The sequence below is a fragment of the Pithys albifrons genome, chromosome 6 (assembly GCF_047495875.1).
Source record: "Pithys albifrons albifrons isolate INPA30051 chromosome 6, PitAlb_v1, whole genome shotgun sequence".
NCBI lineage: Eukaryota > Metazoa > Chordata > Aves > Passeriformes > Thamnophilidae > Pithys > Pithys albifrons.
This window is the reverse complement of record NC_092463.1, coordinates 35,417,426-35,436,329: the sequence shown is the minus strand read 5'-3', so window position 1 is coordinate 35,436,329 and position 18,904 is coordinate 35,417,426. Positions and strand designations below refer to the sequence as shown.

The 18,904-nt window shown below is 44.5% G+C and overlaps 1 protein-coding gene across 1 annotated transcript in view; it reads right to left on the bottom strand.

Annotated features, from left to right (window-relative positions):
* Positions 1-1,426: 1,426 nt before the first annotated feature.
* The window catches only part of PLEKHD1 (pleckstrin homology and coiled-coil domain containing D1), a 32,525-nt gene continuing 15,047 nt past the window's right edge, over positions 1,427-18,904 (bottom strand). The window contains exons 6-14 of the mRNA XM_071558178.1: positions 16,598-16,689; positions 13,740-13,792; positions 11,628-11,722; positions 10,638-10,731; positions 9,164-9,342; positions 8,302-8,434; positions 6,434-6,578; positions 4,378-4,527; positions 1,427-3,794 (exon numbers count right to left, since the gene is read on the bottom strand). Coding sequence (XP_071414279.1) covers positions 3,634-3,794; positions 4,378-4,527; positions 6,434-6,578; positions 8,302-8,434; positions 9,164-9,342; positions 10,638-10,731; positions 11,628-11,722; positions 13,740-13,792; positions 16,598-16,689 — 1,102 coding nt within the window. The 3' untranslated portion in view covers positions 1,427-3,633. The remainder of the gene's footprint in view (positions 3,795-4,377; positions 4,528-6,433; positions 6,579-8,301; positions 8,435-9,163; positions 9,343-10,637; positions 10,732-11,627; positions 11,723-13,739; positions 13,793-16,597; positions 16,690-18,904) is intronic.

Genomic DNA, 18,904 nt, shown 5'->3' with positions numbered 1-18,904 from the left:
CCTCCAGAGCATGACCACTTTATCCTGGGAGCAAACTTCTCCTTACTAGACACAACATGAATCATCTTCTGCCCCTCTAGTAACCACAAAAAATACTGCACTGAAAAAGCACTCAAAACAGATTGTTTCTATGGAAAATTATCATCTTATCTCCATAGAGATATGCCAATATTGCATTAAGTCCTAAGCAGAAAGCATATCTACTATCTGGACCTAAAAAACCCCCCCATACTCTGTAGCTGAAAACTGCTACCAGCCTGTGTCACTTCTGTGCCATGCACAGCAAGGCATAACACACACCAGCAACCATTTATCCTTTATTACTGACTTCTGACCCAGAGGGCAATTTCCATTTCTTATTCATTTCCTCTGCTTTAGAAGCAGCACAGATGGGGCAGAAGGGCTGTGATTGCCTTCCTTTCTCTGCCATTTACTTCTGTGCAAGAACAAAGCCTCGGGGCTGTGGGCACCAGGGGGGCTGCCAAAGCCCTGGCCTTCAAGCAGAAACCTCTCTTCCTCACTAGGCCTATGCTCTTACAAAGAGGATGAAATTAACCCTTAAATCAGATAATTAAACCTTCATGGGAGCCACTCTTCACACTGTGAATAGTAGGCAAGATAATGCAGAGAAGAATCAGCAGGCTTCACATTTGGCAGTGTCCACAAATTTTAAAGTGTCTCTGACAGGGACAACAGGGAAGAGAGAAGTTCCCAGATTCTAGCCAGAAAGTGGAGGTGGTGGAAGAATGGCCACAGTCTAGGTGTTCTGCAACTTCTGAAGTGAAATCTTAGAGGTGTAAACCATCCTATATGTTCTCCTATCCTCAGACACACAAGGAATCAATTTAGACTACTCTCCCAGTGGAGGAAGTTCTCACCTCACTCCCAGGTTTCCCAGGAGGAGAAAGGAATCTAACCCAGGATTACTAGTGGAAGTTGTTTGAACAGAGGTGAGTTGCTCCCTAAGCTATCTTCCTGTTACTGCATTGCTTAAAAAATACACAGATAACATTGAAATCAGTAACTTCTGTGTCCTCTTAAACAGAATAAAGAGAGAGTCACTTAATTAAGATGCTATGGTGCATAGACCCACCTCCACGCTGGCTCTGCCAGGGAGCACTAGGCACAGGTGGCTTAGGGCATGCCTTGTGGTTAGAGAGTTTCTCACTGGCTTCAGGTAAGCAAGAGGGAGCTTTCTTTCTTAGATTTGAACATCCTGCTTTAACTTTTGACACATTTAAAAGTGGAAGTGGGTAGCAAGGGTGAAAGCTTTTTACAAACATGTAACACAACAACTCAGTGAAGCAGAGGAATTGCACTGGCAGTAGATCAGCAGGTCACAATTTGTCTGAATTCCTGCAGAGACAATTTAACATCATTTTGGTAAGTGTATCAAGAACAGACAGGAATTCATTCTAGTGTCAGCACAACTTTTATTTATTTATTGCTGTCAATATGCACAGTAAAAGACCTGATGTGGCTATCTCCTGCATACAATGCTTTTGTAAAGTCTGATATTGTGGTTTTGATGGTATTATAACAAAGGTGCTGCGTTCCATCCCACAGGGATTTTCCTAACTGCCTGAATTACAGACATATTTCCTGGTTGTCCTTTATTCTGTCCCTTCCAGCGTCATATAATATAGATCTTGTAACTGGAAAATAGCTAGAGATTATGTGAGAGCAGCATAAAGGAGAAAACCAGCTCTGTATTGTTTTCTCACAGCCCTTCAGCCTTGTAGAAGCCAGAGTTCATTTGTGGCTTTTTAGCATGCAAGCACAAGTGGAAAAAACTCAGGTATTTAAGAAAGGATGGAAATTCTCTTCTAGCACATCACCCATCATCACAAAAACATCAGCCTTCAGTGCTGGATCTTCTGATTGTATAAAACCTCCCACTGCCTCACAAGAGGATATTGGTCAGTGACTGCCTGAAATGGAAAGTACGGGCTGTGCTTTCAATGCTTTTTCTCTGGTCACAACAGAGTGACTCCATTCAGGAACATCCAATTCTCATAGTATGCTATTCCACCTAGCATCAACCCTTCTTCTCTGGCTGGCAAGCCAGGGCTCACTTCCCAGTCTCATCCTCACCTTTTCCCTAGAAACAACATGTCTTGGGTTGGTAGGGAATGACTTGGCCAGAAAACAAATCTGTGAGTGGACACTGTCACAGCCTGATTGGGACAGGCAAGTAACCACCTGTGTGTCACCAGATATACAAAATACCCAGGGGTACTGATACCCTGAAAGCCCCGGTACATCGGCACTTCAGACACCCTGAGCCCTAATTGCACTTCTACTGCTAACTTCATTCACCTTTGTATTGTTTATTTCTGTTTTCCAATTAACATCCTGAAGAAAAGAGAGCATCATTCTGAGTGTGCTTGTCCTGTGCTCTGTAAGCAGCAAGTAGTGCTGTTTCTGCAGCAAGGGTAATTATTAGCCAGTAGCTTGCTTAAAACAGGTGGGAGAGACTGCAAGGGTTCCACAACAAAGTGGTTCCTGTTCTGTAACATAGGGGATGACCACATGCAGGGCAAATTGTCCCCTTCGATAACCCCATGGTGAGCACCTGGGAGGGCAGAGAAGCCCACCTCTGAACAGGCTGTTCACAGCACTGCTCCCAATTCAGCTTTGACTTGCCAGAGGTCCCAGTTTGACCGAGACAGCCTGGAATGCAATTAAGAGAACCTTGGCCACAGGCTATTCACTGCAGCACATACAGAGGTAACTTTCCTCACTTCCACAGCCCTGACAGCTTGTTGCTGACAATGTTTAATTATTGAAGTGGTGATGGGCTCTGTTGCTGGACAGTTTTCACCCTCCTGCCATCCAACTTGTTTTACAGAGGTGTTGAGGAAGCCATTAGAACTGAGTCAAGGGCTTCTGACACTGCCTATACCCAGAATGTTTTGCCCATTAACACAATACAACCCCCCCTCCAGCTTGCATCCATGCCACTGAGTTACCTATAAGCTCTTCTCTGTACATGATCCATCTTGGAGCCAAATCCACAGCAGCTTCAGGTTGTCTTCACCTTGTGTTGCTGCCATTTGTTTGAAAGGATGTAGCATTAAGAGAAGAAGTTGCCCTGTGTTTGATATTTTTGCCTGTGCTTGGGATGCTGGGACTGCTGCAGTTTTCAGCCCATGCCCCACTGAAGTGCTGATTGACTGGGGGTACAGAGCAAGCCCTAGAGGGCATCAGGCAGAAAGGGGTAAGCAGAGTCCAGCTGTGGAGGTTGCACTAGCTGGAATATAGGCTGATAAAGGGCTTTCTCAGAAGCACTTGTGTTTGGAAGACAGACTAGACAGGAAAGGAAAGAAGAGGCACTTCCTAAGCTATGGTCTGTGGTTCACTTTAACACTGACTGTGGCATCTTGGCAAAATATGTCTTAACCTAAGCAGCTGAAGCGAACAGATCCAGAGTGATCAGCAGAGAAGGTCTGCCGGGCTACTAGGAGCATTCAGACTAAAGCAAAGCCACTAACTGAGGGGATTGCCTACACACAACTTTCCCCCACTTTCCCTACCAAAGGGCAAATCTCCCTTCTGACCCTAGTGACCAAGGGCAGAACTTTTGCAGAGCTGAATGGCAAGTTGAGCTCAGAAGCACCCTCCCAAGAAGAGTCACTTTTTGTCTCCTGAAGCAGAATCCTTTTGTGACCTCATGATTTGATAGATAGTTTTCCTGAAGCGCTGGTCTCGGCTCAGTCTTTTGGCTGCTTCTTTCAGCTCCTCAATGTTTTCAGCTTCTGCATGTGACAAGATGAAGGACTGGGACTGCTTCACTGAAACAAGAACAGCACAGAAAGGTCATCACTCTCCATCAGGGACACAAACTGAAGATAAAGCTTCAGTAGAGCACATGAATCATGTGATCAGCAGGACAGAGCCTAGCAGGCGATGAGCTAAACATTTCACTGTGACACTGTTCAGAGGAGGAAAATGCTGACAGCATGGAAACACACTTTTCTTTACAGCTACCTGTGATTCAAGGTGCTACATACAACCTGATCTAACTTTGCAAGTAGCCACTGTGAGCAGCAGATTGGATTGGACAATGTCCAGGTGTTCCTTCCAACTTAACTCAGCCTGTGATTAAGCATTCCGATGAAGTGATATTTGAGCATGCTTTTTTAAGGGCCTACGACCAGAGCAGTTAGCTTTCAACATATGTAAAGAAACAGGCAACAGGTATGCAGGCTTAGTGCCTGCTCTTTGGGAAAGGAAGCTCCAAGTAGCACTGCAGCTCCACTCTACTACTAAGGAATATGAAATATGAACACCCTCCAGCAGATTTTAGTGCTCTCAGCTCCATCCACATGCATCTGCTTTTGCAGAATATAAAATAAAAAGCTGCCTGATACCTACTCTCATTCCATGACGCACTAGTCCTCCGGCAGCGGAAGCGGCAGCTCTTTATGCGGCGAGTGGCAGCCTTGTGGATGTACACAGAGTTCTTCATGATCACCGGCATCTTGGCCTCCAACTCAGCATTGCGGATGCACTCTTCAAAGAACTCTGAGAAGAAGACACCACTGTAAGAGTGATGGGACAGACACTCCAAGCAATAAGCCAGTCACAAGGGACTGCATTCGCCGATGGGCTGAGCCAGATAATGATTATCTTAACAAACAACAATCATGAAGCTCCAGAACATCATCAGAATGAACATTTTCAAACATGTTCAAATTTTAGAAAGAATTGCAGAATATTCCATATCAACGATTCCCAAAACTGCTCATGATTTAACTGCCAAAAGCCTCTGATATAATGGTAAGACTTCTCACCTCTCTTGCAATAGAGCAGTATGAATCCTCCCTCATCACTCCTTCTTTGAAAGACTTATAAAACCAGTCAAGTCTAACTGGGAAAGGGAGGTGTTGGCAACACTGGCAAGGGCAAACACCACCAGGCCATACACGGCTAGGGATTTCTTAAAAGCACAGCACAGAGATACATACATTAAAGGCTCCAAGCAAAGCCCCATGTCCAAACTCTGACAATGTTATTCTGCTGTGATCTGCCACACAAGCTGCTTTTCCTGGCCTATTTGCCCTCTTAAGGGCTAACCAGCATCTCTTCTGCCATTCCAATCTTGCTGTCCCTCCTGCCTGTCACTGGTCCCTTGCTGTTCAAAGGTGTCATGTGCTAATGTGCCCAAACTCTTATATGAAAAGGGAGGGCAGAGCAGCAGGACCCACTTGGAAGGACTGATGCAATCTGTGCTGGGACCAACATTGCTGGTCCCTCGTTTTCTCTTGTGCTCTGCTCATGAATACATCTTACTCTTTTGAAGAAAACATCCCCCAAAATCTGAGGTTGGAAATGTCAGGAGACATTCGGTACCAGAGGTTACTCACTTATGTCCTGGGCAGGTAGCTCAGCTCTACTTGAATTCTGAGCTCAACACATCCACTTTAGTTCTGTTTTCTTACCTTGGCTCTGAGACAGTGGGATGAAGTTCAGAATCACATTCATTTTTCTCAGTTTACAAATCTTATGTAGAAACTACTGAATAATACTTATTTTATTTAAATATATAAAAATTACAAATATATGGATAGATATTAAAACTATTAATACATGTATTTATTCTTAATTATGTAACAGTATTTAGAATGCCACAGGACTTTTAGGCTTTTCTATATTGGCCCAGTACATCCACCATTCACTGAAATGAAGCCTCAACTGTACAGCATCTTCATAGCCTTTTCCCCCTGTACTACACTCAAGGATGGAAAACAAGCAAGATTTCACACAACTGAAGCTGCTAATATCAGTTCCCAAATGCAACTCAAGCCAAATGCTTGGGTAACGTCCCCCTAAAACCTCAAAAAATGCCCAACCCCCCAAAAAACCACAAAAAAGCAAGTAGACAGACTTAACCTGTGAGGAACATGAGTCTTACACCTGACCTGTGGACTGCAGCCATCTCAGCACAGTGGTGCTGATCCTGTGATTCAGCTCTGAGTAAGGATCCAAACTTCACCTGCTGGGTTACCTACCAGCATGTTGCTACAGCAACCACAGTCCTCCTTAAACAGATGATGTTGTTGTAACCAAGGCTGAGAAAATAATGTCTTGAAGGGAATCAGAAGACTCTATAACTCAGACCTAGTCAGTATTTATAGCTCTGCCACAGCTTCCCTTTGAAATTTGCAAAGCATTTGATCATCTCTACCTTTAGGTTTGTCTTGCACTGAAAAGAGAGGTTGGGATAATTTCACCCTCCTCTGAGGACAAAATAACAAGTGCTTGCATAGCACATTATGGCTCCTCAAATGGGAGGTGTGGTGGAGGTACAAGACGTTGGGAGAGCACGTTACATGAGTTGAGGATTTCTTTTTGTGTCTGGGAAGGTGGGTAGAAATATTTCCTCTCTTAGAGTTTGCTCATCAGTAGAGAGAATGGATGAGTGACTTACTTCTCAAGTTACTGACATCTGCTTTCATCTTTTCCTCTTTCTCCTTATTGCAATGCAGAGAATTTAAGCCTTGCTCCAAGCTCTGCAATGCTTCCTCAGCTTCTCTCAGTCTCTTCTCCAGATCCATGCGTACCTTCACCTCAGCCTGAGAAAGAGAACAAGAACTGCTGAAAACCAGCTTGTGTCTCAATAACCATTCTGGTAACCCACAAGGTCTGTGAAGAACTCACCATGGATGAGAACAAAAAGACAACGATTAAAATCCTTAGAAATATTGTAAGATAACATAACACTTGTCCCTCATGTCTTCAGACAGAATCTGAAGTCCAGATTATTTTAGTAATTCTCCTTTACTCTGACTTTCATTTTTCAGTTTTCCTCTCATTGTATAAACCATATGGAATCAGAGATGGTATTTCAACATATGAATTTGTGCCAATGCAAGTACTTGCAGATGAACAGGAACAGGAGGACACTCCAGCTGAGATGGACTCGAGATAAAGGCAGTCAATTCCCACAAAGGAGTGGACAGTACTTCTTTTCAGGAACAAAACAATATATAGGTTAGCAAATCAGAATGACTACTACAGCTTAGGTCCACTCAGTGTTAGTTTGGCCAAGTGGAAGGTTACGGGATAAAAAAATATTGGAGGTGCAGGACAAAGTATTTGTAAAAGGAGGTTAAGTATCAAACATCCAATAATAAACATCACCTTTATTTAGATTTACATAAAATATCATACTTTGTCCAATTACCTTTGCTTAGATTAATGCATCTTCCGTTACAAAGGAGGGCTGGTACCTCAGCTGCATTCCTCTGCTTTTTAACCCAAGTTCTTGCAGAGGTTACTGAAGATTTACACATCTTAAGACTGATTTTCTGAGCGCAAATGAGGAGGGAAGATTTCTGCTCAATTCTGCATTTCTTTGAAATAATATTTATTCTTCATTGTGTCTACTTTATACTTTGGGGTTTTTCTTCCCTCCATCTTCAGATGATGATTTCATAGTAGCAAACTAAAAGACTTGTACTAAATGGGCTAATCAGGCTTCAGAATGAGAAAATAATTAGTAGTGCTATAGATACAACATGGCAACTTCATGTATTACCATGACATCATAGAGTGTTTGGGGTTGGAAGGGACCTTAAAGATCATCCAGTTCCAACCCTTTTGCTGTGGCCAGGGATACCTTACACCTGGGCCACATTGCAGGGATACCATACCACCTGGTCCTGAACATTTCCAGGGATGAGGCATTCACAGCTTCTCTGGACAACATGTTCCAGTGTCTCACCACCCTCATAGTATAGAATTTCTTCCTAATATCTAATCTAAATCTCTCCTCTTTCAGTTTTCATCTGATCCCCCTTGTCCTGTCACTACATACCCTTGTAAAAAATCCTTCTCCATCTCTCCTGTAGTCCCTTTAGGTCCTTTAAAGGTGCTACAAGGTTTCCTTCTCAAAGCCTTCTCTTCTCCAGCTTGAACAACCCAATCTCTCTCAGCCTGTCTTCACAGGAAAGATGCTGCAGCCCTCTGATCATCTTTGTGGCACTCCTCTAGACTCATTGCAGCAGGTTCATGTCCTTCCTGTGCTGAGAACCCCAGAACTGGATACAGCGCTCCAGGTGGGGTCTCATAAGGGCAGAGTAGAGGGGCAGAATCACCTCTCAGCCTGCTGATGACATTGTTTTTGATGCAGCCCAGGATACGGTTGGCAACATGAAGCACAGCAAACCAAGACTTGTGACCATAATTTGAAAACTAAATAAAACCAAGAGTTTTCCTTGATAGGGCATGAACTGAGAGGGAAACGAAAGCACTTTGGGCCCAGGGACAGCAATATCCAAGATTTGCTGGGGATACCTTCAGGTCTCTCTCTGCCTGCTGTTTCTCCGCAGTCAGCTCCAAGAGTGAGTTCTGCAGTGCTTGCGATTGGGAAGAGTAAAACTCACGTTCCTCCTCTAGTGCTCGGGATCGCTCCTCATTCTCCTTCATCCTAGTGCATGGCACAGCAAAGAAAGATGACCATTCTCGCCCCAGCACAACTGACAGGAAGGAAAGGGGCTCAGTATTGTGATGGGGCATGCTTAACTACCTGGCTGCCCTGAGAAAAGAGGCACTAACAGGAGCACTGTCTGTGCTTCACTTCAACAATACAGGCACTGCTGGAGAAAGCCAGGTGGACAGTTCTTGAACAGAACATTCTCAAGCCCCAGATGAAGCCCAGGAGCACCAAACACTTCTTAGGGACAGGCCATGAACACCTTCACATGCTCAGGTCCTGGTTTGAAAGGAGAAGGCCCAACTGGCAGCAAGAAGTTCAGCAGCCCTGCCTCTCTCTGTCTCCTTTGAAACTTCTGTAACCTGAACTCCTGCCATGGGAACCCTACAAGCCTCCAGACTTGTCTTGTGTTGGCAGCCAAACAGCAAGTCAGCAGACAGTCACGTCATTTGGCACCACTAAGCCTGAGCAGAGCAGAAGCGTACTCTTCCCTTCACTGCACCCAAGAAAGGAAATTATAAAGGATCTTGCCTCTTTGCAGGTCCCAGGATAAAGAGGGGAACTGTTTTGAAGGAATCCCAATTTTAAGCCTGTAAATATTTAGCTACACCCCATTGCCTCCCACCTGCAAGGGGGAAAACTACCTATTTTCCCACCATCCTCTTCACACTGGATCACATCTTGTCCCTGACACTATCACAAGAATCCCTGCCCCCACTTCACCTCTTCTCTGCCAGGAGTTTCTCCTGCAAAAGTTGCTGCATCTTCTCTTCAATCTGTCGCAGGCTGCAGTGCAGTCCCCAGATGGGGCTTTGCTCTTTGCTGGGGCTGGTTGGAGGTGGGACCTGGCTCTCGTTTTCTTCCAGCATCTCCAGCATTTGCTGCTTTTCCAGGGAGAGCTCCTTGAAGAAAGACAGAGGTTGTGAGTAATCAGTCAAGTCTAAAGTTTCTGCTTCTGTTCCTGCCTGGCTCTTCCCTGCTGAGTCCCTCCACCCTTACTTGCCTCATTTTAGGTTAAGAATATGAAGAACAAAATTTGGTTTCCATTTCATACTTGCCCCTAGAGCAGCAAGCCTCCACCATAGCCTTTGCTATGAAGGCAAAGAGAACCTGCAGGCTCCTTTAATGTGTTATGCTAGTAAAGACACAGCTGAAAGATTGGTGCTTTGTGCATCCCTAGTGCATCAGAGATTTAAGCAGCTTCCCTGCCTTCCCCGCTCGGCTTGCTCATCAATGGGAACTGGAGGCACCTCCTGTACCACTCTCTGTGGTACTTCTAACTGCAGAGCAATAGGACATCTCATGCTGTTTGCCTGTGAAGTGTTTGGTTCAGTGTGCAACTAGAGCATGAACTAGCTTTCCAGTTCTTCTCTAGCTTTCCAGTTCTTTTTTCATACGCATAACTTCAGGCAAGAAGAGCTCAAAGGAACAGATTTCTGGACAAACTTGCAGGATCTGACACAAACATTAAGAATGACACAGCAGATTCTGAGGGCCAGCTGTGTGGAAATCTCACAAAAATACATTTAGAAAAGACACTTTCCACAAATCCACCAGAGTGATACCAAGTCAGGAAAGATTTTAATACATCAGCATTCTGTTTCCTATGTTCCCATGTGGTACACAATTCCTTGGGAACACCATGCCCTCTTCCATGAACACGGAATGCCTCTCTCCCACTCCAATTTCCACCAGAATTTAGGGAGTTGCAGAAAAAAAAGTGCTCGGAAATCTCCCACAAACTTACAGCCATGGTGTCTGGGAGGGACCCTTCAGTAGTCTCAAGTGCAGCCTCCTGTTCAGAGCTGGTCTGCCAGCACAGAAGGATATGGTCAGCCGTGGCTTTCTACAATCCAGTTGTGCAAACCTTCCACAATGAAGATTCCTCTGACTCTCCCACTGCCTGCCTATCCATCTGGTGAAAATTCTCTCTCTAGTGTTCAACCTAAGCTTCCAAACCGCAACTTTTGGTTATTTGCCTACCATCCTATCACCCGGTACTGCTGAAAAAATTTTGGTTCAGCTGGGCTCTTTGTCACTTCTCATCCTTTTCTGCAGCAGATGGTAGCTACTAAATAAACCTGTTCATCTGTACAGGATTTAACTCTGGGGCTAGCAGATGTTAGATTCATTTCCTAGGACACCATTGCTTTCAGCCCATAATGCTGTCATTTAGAGGGGAGAAGTGGTCACTCACCTCTAGGGTGTTCTGTAAGGTCTGTGTCAGGCTTCGCAACTCTTTCTTTTCTTCCTCCACTCCTTTAAGGGAGCAGGCTGTGAGCTCTAGCTCCCTAAAGAAGCAAAAAGGATGACAGCTATTGCAGGGGAGCACTAGCCCCACAGACTACACTCAGGCTGTGCATCTCTTGGTGAAGGCAGTCCTAGAGAGTCAGGAGCTTGCTAGAAAGCATCACATCATGCCTTGAACACATTCGGGAACTTTACTGTGCCTCCTGATCATCAAACCAAACCCAGCTGTTAGTGTGCTTCTCTAGCAAGGGCAGGACCATAGTTGCAACTGGAAGAATTCAGACAGGGCAGTTATATCTAAGCACAGGTAGGTCGTCTATAAAAACAAAAATAGTTTGCAAAATCACTCTGGCATGTCTGAGATGTTATTTAGGGAGAGAAAAAAAAAAGAGGTCAATGGCTAAACATACCCTTTCAACATGCAGGACAATGCATTTTGATCCTTCCCTTTCTAGGTATATTTGCTGCTTACATTTTCCATAGTGTAATTCTTAAAATGGTAAAACTATTCTTGGTGAGGCAACATCATCATTCATCCAGTGACATTTATCTGATGGTGGAAAACCAGATTCATATGTCTGGACACCACAGCGCTGGTCAGCCAATCAAAGTAATTGCCTCTGAAATCCTCTCTAGCACCTTCATTGCCATACTACTCCAGCTAATCTGGGGTTTGCTTATGTCCTAGCCCCTTGAAAATGAATTGCTGGAGCGCTGAATGCAAAATGAAACTAAGCTGTATCAGTCACACAAGTAATAGCAAATGCAGGTAAACAGTCCACAACCATTCCCGTTTTGGTCAATACAGCATCTATTTACTTCCTACATGCACAAAATAGGTGGATTTTACAAACTGTTCTGATTCACCACCACAGTGGCATTTTCACCCACTGTGGGACTTTGTCTCCTTTTTCTGCCCTGCAGTCTGTGGCCTCACCGTCTGATCTCCTCTTGCTCCAGCCGCAGCTCCCTCACCACCTCTTCAAACTGTTGCTTCTCTGCTTCCAGGATCTGGTTCAGACGCTCGAGTTCCTGGACCGGAAGAGAAGACAGTACTGTACTCTACTGACAGTTAGGAAAGGCTTCCCAGTTCACAGTGCCTGGGACTTTAAACCTGGCATTTAACCTGAGTTCTGTAGAGCCATGGGGCATCTGATCACACCACACTTTTGTCCAGGCGCAATTAGAAGGGATTAGTTAGTTAGTTGAGGATTTTCAGATATCCAGTAGTCTCAGCAAGGTTACCAAGCACACAGAAATCCCAGACATGCTGTCTGCACAGGTCAGCTCTGCTGCATGCATACAGAAGGTCCAAAGCTCCCAAGGAATGTTGGACTCCATGTGAATGTACCATTTCCAGGCATCCACATGTGCAGGTACAGATAGCCTGGACAGGAGTATTACAGGCCCAGAATTGCTGTGCCTGAAGTGTGATTTTTCCAATAGCTCAGCCTTGCTTTCCCTCACTACTGGGGCACGAAAACACAAACTGTTCCGTTAGAGCTTTGCACAGTTTAATCAGTCTGTCACTGTCTTTGCACTAATAAAACCACACTTAGAGAGCACCAAATGGTACAAGCTGTCCTCAAGCAGTGAAACAGCCTCTTCCCTAGTCTAGAGGAAGCAGTTGTACGGAGACCTAGTGCAGATGGAGAAAGACAGGGACAAAATACAGCAAGGGTTCAGCTCCTGGACAGGTTCCCTGGCAGAACTCCTGCTGCAGACCCAGACTGGTCACAAAAGCAGCACTGACACTGGATAAATTAAGAGTCTCACTCCATGGTGCAGATACATGGTTCAAGTTTCTTTCCCAACATACTTCTCTGGAGCCTTCAGGCTCCCAGCAAGGTCAGACTGCCGCAGCTCAGTGAACTCTACATTCAGTCCTTCACAGGACCAAACTCCTTCAAACTAACCTGGCCCCATCTGCTGCTGTGGGCAATGGAGTTACTGTGCATGGCTTTGTAAGAGCAGAGATTTGTTCCAGAATCTTCAGACAAGGCCCTATGGCTGTGGGCCGTGCAGCGGCAGGCTAACTCATCAGAAGGGGATGTCTCCCTGCAAAGCCAGAAGTAGCTTAGCCTTAACAGGGTGTCCAAGTAATCTTTGGATTTTAGCTCTCCAGAAATGTATGCAAGAAAAACAAAGGCCTGAGAAGCCAAGGGCAGCATTGCTGTCTTTTTCTAAAGAGGTGAAATGGTGATTTTGGATTAACTAGAAAAGAACATGAGACACTTTGCAAAGGTTGTAACATGATGTTCTACATCCATGCAGACTTTCATAGTGTGTAATAGGGCAACCCATTTGCACAGCTATCTTAAAATGACTTTATGATGGAGCTATAAAAAAAGCGTAATTTTGGTGTAAACATAAGAATGATCTACTCTTATTATATTAAGCAAACCTAAGTTAGAAATAGGTTAGAAAACCATTATACTAAACTTGATAAAGCAATCTGGTTTAGTGAAAGGAGCTGTAACTAAAAGGTCTTTAAGGTCCTTTCCAATGCAAACCATTCTATGATTCTAAGATAAATTAAGACATAATAGTTACATCTAAGGGAGTGCTCTCTTGATTTTTCTCTAGTGCAATATTTATTACTCTATCCATCTCTAGTGTGTCCAAAGAACAAACCACACTGCTCTTTCTGCTCCTTGTTTCTACACTAGAGCAACGTCAGGTCTGTTTATTTGCTTTCTGACTGTGGAAACAGGTCTTGATTGACAGTCTTCTCTGCCAAATAATTGTATAATTCAATCCAGTGAATGTGAATTTCATTTGATTTTCCTCCCTTGTTCTCCTGTAGACATAATTACAAGCACGCTGTATGGAAAAAGGGAAAGGGAGCAGGGATACACTTCCAAGACCCATCTCATGGCACACATCTTATTCCACTCTTTATCCACAGGGTCCAGAGGTTGGCTGGAGACTCTTGTGGCTCTGCAAGCCTCTCTCCCTGAACCCTGACATGCCTTCAAACCAACAACTCCCAGTCTTCCAGTTCTGCCACATGGAAGTTGAAGGATGTTGGTTTGTGATGAACACTCACCTCTTTTTGCTCTCTTTGCAGACATAGCTCTTCTGTTTCTTCCATTAGCTTATCTGCAAGCACACAAACAAAGGCTAAGCACAGAGAAAAGCAATTGATATCCTGGGGATATTTACAAACATGAAACACTGACTTTTTGAAGCTTGAAAATGCAGCATTCCCTATGCCTTTGTGGGTATCTATCTGGGAGTCTCCAAAGTCTAAGATGGCACTAATGGGATATTCTGTAACTTCCCTCCTGTCAAATAACTTAATAAACTGAACAACCATGTTGCTGTGCACTCCTTCTAAGGTTTCCTCTCAGTGTTCTTAAAGAGTATTAATGAACTAACCTTCACTGTCCTTTGAGTCAGGAAAATATTCTTATCTCTGTTTCACAGACAAGGAAACAAAGGCAGAGAAAGGTTAAGTGGATGCACAGGGTCACACATCATGTAGCAGCAGTCATTCTCCTGCAGATCAGTGCCCCATCCCCACCTGCCTAGCACATCATCCTCTCCTTAGCCCTGTGGGCATCACTGCAAGCTCCCTATTGTCACCCTGGGATGTCCCAGCCAAGCCCAGAAATCAATCCATTAACTTTGCCACAAAACTTTTGCTGTACAGAGCAGTTTTTCTCAACAACAGTTGCTCTTGTCTATTGAAGACACACACCCACCAGAGGTCCTGCTCTGCTCCTTACACTGCAGCCTGATGTACCTACCTTGTGCTATGCCTTAACCTCAGAGGCTCTGCCTCAGGTAGCTCTTAGTTATGCTTACAGGAAGCTAGACAGAAACACACTCCTCAAACGTAAGTCCAGAGTTTAGCTCTCAGCTCTGACACTCAGCTGCCAAGAGAGCAGGGGCAGATTCACTATAGCACTTTTAGGTTAAGTCTTCCCCATACCAGGAGAGTGGAATGCCACTGGTTTCCCTGGTATTGGGAACCTGACAAGATTTCTACTGCCAGCAGGATCACTACTGCTAGGAGAAATGCAGACTTCTACCTCCTGCCTACAGCAAGGCTCCTGGTGCCAGAGAAATACTGTTACACTGCCAAAGCTCGGCTGACCACCACTGCTGCCTCTCCCTTCCTGTTCTTGCCCTCTTCCTCCTGACCAGGACCCAGCACAGATGCACTGTAATTACACAGAAGCTCTTCCACCTTCCCTCTTCTGCCCCTCCTGGGGGGCCCAAGCCTTGGACTTGATGACCTTCTGTGAAGTCCGTATCTGAGAGTGCAACCTGGATCCTAACTAGGTGGGAAGCAGGTGAAAGGTAACTCAGTGTAGATTCGGGGAATTCCTCTGAGCAATGTTTGCTTCCTCCAGAGAGCCTTGACCTGCTGCCAGGAACAGTGCCTGACCTCAAAGTTTAACTGCAGGATGGACACAGATCACTGAAGGTAAGGCTAATGAAGCAGAAGCCTCAGCAGCTATATAGAAATAGACAACTGCTGTCAAAAGAACGTAACCAACTGTGACAACTGACCAACTCTGAATGTTCCTGTCATGGACCAAAGAACTCAGTTAAATATATATTTTATATTCCAAATATCTCCTGTTTGCCACAGGATGTGTGTTCCTCTATACCTCCATCACCTTGAATTTTATTGTACCTCTTTAGTGTTTTAGCCTATTTAGTCTGCTCTGGTACTTGCAAAAAATTGTTTTGACAAAATTTTCCTGTTTCCAATCTTCCTTCTGTTCCTGTCCCTCCAGGTCCTTCTCTCAGCTCTCTCCATTTACCCCTTTGCCAGGTGTGGAGCCACTTCTCCCTCCCTGCCTCACATATGAGACTATCCATCAACTCACGTGTGTGAATGGCACTTAGATGGCCAGAATGAACATGCCTTGATACTAGAATTATGATCACTGTTGCATGTGAGACCATATACTGAGATCACCCCTGATCAGCATAGATAACAAAAGTGCAAAAAGTTCTCTAAGACTCCTTTAGTAGCCTGGTGATTAGGAGTACATACTATAAGCCCCTGCTCAAGGCATCACCAACCTGAAGCACCCAAATTGCTGCCAGCTTGTTTTTAAAGCAGATGATTGTCCAGACAAGTCACTCAGCCACACACATGTGACCAGCAGCATTCAGATCAGAAGGGGTCTGAGAATGCTCTAACTTAGAGGACATCTGGATTTAAATGGCTACTCTCCCTTGGCTCTTGCTACAGGCAATGCAGCCATAGCATCCAAGGTACTGCCATCCAGTGACTGGTAGGGGATTGGACTAGATAACCTGCAGAAGTCTCTTCCCACGTAAATTATTCTATATTCATCTGGAGACACTGTTCTCTCTCTTTTCCATGGAGACAGTACTGACAAATTAACCACTGCCATTAGACACCTCAAATAAGACCATGTAAATGCTCCTGCTTCCAATATGAACAGAGTGAGAAAACCAAAGGTTAAGTAGAATAAGACAAAAAAAAACCCCAGCTAGCTGAAGAAAACTCCTGCATGAAAAGCTCTGATCAGCCTCAGAAGGATCAGTCCTGTGTGATTCAGGGAGACAAAGGTATTGGGTGCTTGCCTGGTGAGCAGCTGAAACCAGCACATCCAAACATGTCAGGGGCAGCAAATGTTTGTGCAGACCAGCCATGAGGCGTTGCAGGACTGCAGCAGATTGGCCAAAGCATGTTCTTCCTTTCATGCTCCAAACAGGTGTCTAGGTCCTACCTTAACCTTTGCATGTTTTTTGACTCCCTTCAAACTTGAATTTCAGCTGCTGACTACTCAAAAGCTTCATCCAATAATAGTCAAGAGTAAAAACTTGTAGCTGTTTGGCTTGACCACAGTGACAACTCCAGGAAAAGCATAATGGCTGGTTTGGGGTTTAAGGCTTTTGGAAGTAAGAGTTTCCTACCTAAATACTCCTGTTTCTCCTTGGCCAGCTGCAGTCCTTGGGCTTCCAGGCTCTCAATCATGGCTTCTCCCAGCTGGGCATTCTTCCATGTCCTAGGGAGAGCAGGCACAAAGCAGGAAATGTAAAAGAGCTAAGGGTCCTACAGATTGAGACAGGCAACTCAGCCTAGCAAACTACCAAGTAATTCAAACATGCAGACTTTCATCAGTTGGGACAGTGATTCTCTAAATTTTTCTCCACAAATACACTGTAGAAATTTCCCTGGCACTGAGTAATTATTATTTTTTCTATTAAATGCATAAGCTGCATGCCAACACCTCACAACTATTCAAATGTTATTTTCCAGTGTTTTGGAGATTTCTAAATTGATCTTAAGGTTAACGGCTCTCCAGATCAATCCAGCACATCCGCAGCCTTCAACTGCAACAGGATGTACCTGGAGCCCTTTAAATGGATCCTGACAGACTGTGGGACCAGATTTTAGCTTTTAACTCAAATAACTTCCCATTGCTAATGACACTGTCTTCCACAATCTTTCCAGTATTTTGCTGTTACAGTCACTCTTCCTCTTCAAACATTAACCATTTATTGAATTCTTCTCTTAGCCTTCTATCTTCAGTCTTTCTGGTACCACCATCTCTCCTGGAACCAATCAGTCCCTCCCCTGCTAAACTTGTGAGCCACTGGGACTAACAATGAAGAACTAGAGACAAAAGCCAGATAAGATGCTGGCAAGTAGGGAATGCTAAAGGAAGCAGGCATATTCAAAGAACATCTTGTGTTACTGCAGGACCATAGGACAGAGGATCCCAAGGTCTCAAATACTTCATGAAGCTAAGCTGCAAAAAAGACCTGTGGAACAGATGTCCATTACTGATTGAGCTGATGGACAGGATGGACTTTAACCCAGATATTAAGGACAAGGACACAGAAATACAAAACAGAACCAGAAGTGGTGTTTGCTTCTCGCATCTATTTGTGTTTCATCAGAAAAAACCCCACACACATAAAATTGATCCTAATCTGTTTATATAAGATGCACATACAGGAACAGCAACTGCTGCCCAGAAATTCTGCCATTTTTGTTAAATCCCAAGGGAGCTTTTTAATATTGAATATCTGCATGCTTTCCTGTACCAAGCCTCTTTGTGAGCCATTTGAGATTGTAGCCTTTTGGAAACTGCTAAATTGAGAACCTCTTATAAAACAATTTCAAGGCAACCTGTACTTTGCCTCTACAAAAGCCAGACGAATAAATTAAACACACACCACCCCAGGGACCAGGCAGCTCACAGCTCCAGCAGCCCAAGCACTGCCCTGTGCTCCTTGCAGATAGCTATGTTTCTTCTCAGCTAATGAGGATATTTGTAAAGTGCAGAGGAAATTAGAACACTAATGAAAAAGGTGTCATGTTGCCCACAGGTAAACATCTTCATCTTGAGTGAGAATATGTGGGTGTAAATACATTTTTACACTAACCTTCCCTCATACAGGATAAGTCTGATCTCACAGAAGCCAACCGCAAACAGCCCAAGGGGGGAGTGGAGGAGGCAACAGTTTATCATATGATTATATGGAGGGCTTCAAAACAGCTGTAGCCTTTAAGGTGTCTGTTTATTAGATTCATTTTCTCAGGGCTCCCTCTCTTCCCCAGTCTAACAAGATGTGTTCCTGTCTGTAAATCAAAGGTTACAGCACCCACTGCAGTGTAACTTAGAAGATGCATTTGTATCACCGTAGCATTTGAATTTTTATTCCTTTTATCTGCTGGAACCAGCGGGGTTGTGTAGCCACAGCAGTGGGGAGGTACAGGCTCTGACTTCAGCTGAGGAGCAAGCAATGGCTTTTTTGACTTTGTACTTCTTTCCGAGTGAGCTTTCATCAGAAAAAGCTACATTGCTTAAAGTGCCAGAAAGCACAGGGCCAGGAAGTCTCATAGTACAAATAGAAAGCACCCCTATAATGCACTCCTAAAAATACCCCAAACTGTATAGTGTCTCCATTTGCTATACATCTCAAAGGCAGTTAAGTGCCACCCTGATGCCCAATTCCATCAGATCCCGGAAGCGAAGCAGGATCAGCCCCGCTTAGTACTTAAGGTTAGTACTTGGATGGGAGACCTCCTGGGAATACCGGGGCTGTAGGTTCTAGTCCTTGGCAGATGAACCTCAGGAGTTAAAGGGTGGGGCCAGTTCTGCACACACTGTGCCTCACCTAAAAAATCCACTGCACAGGCTGGAAGGGCACACCCACATGGGGAGAGCCCTTCCCAAAGCTTCGTTTGCAAAGCCCAGCCATGATGATACA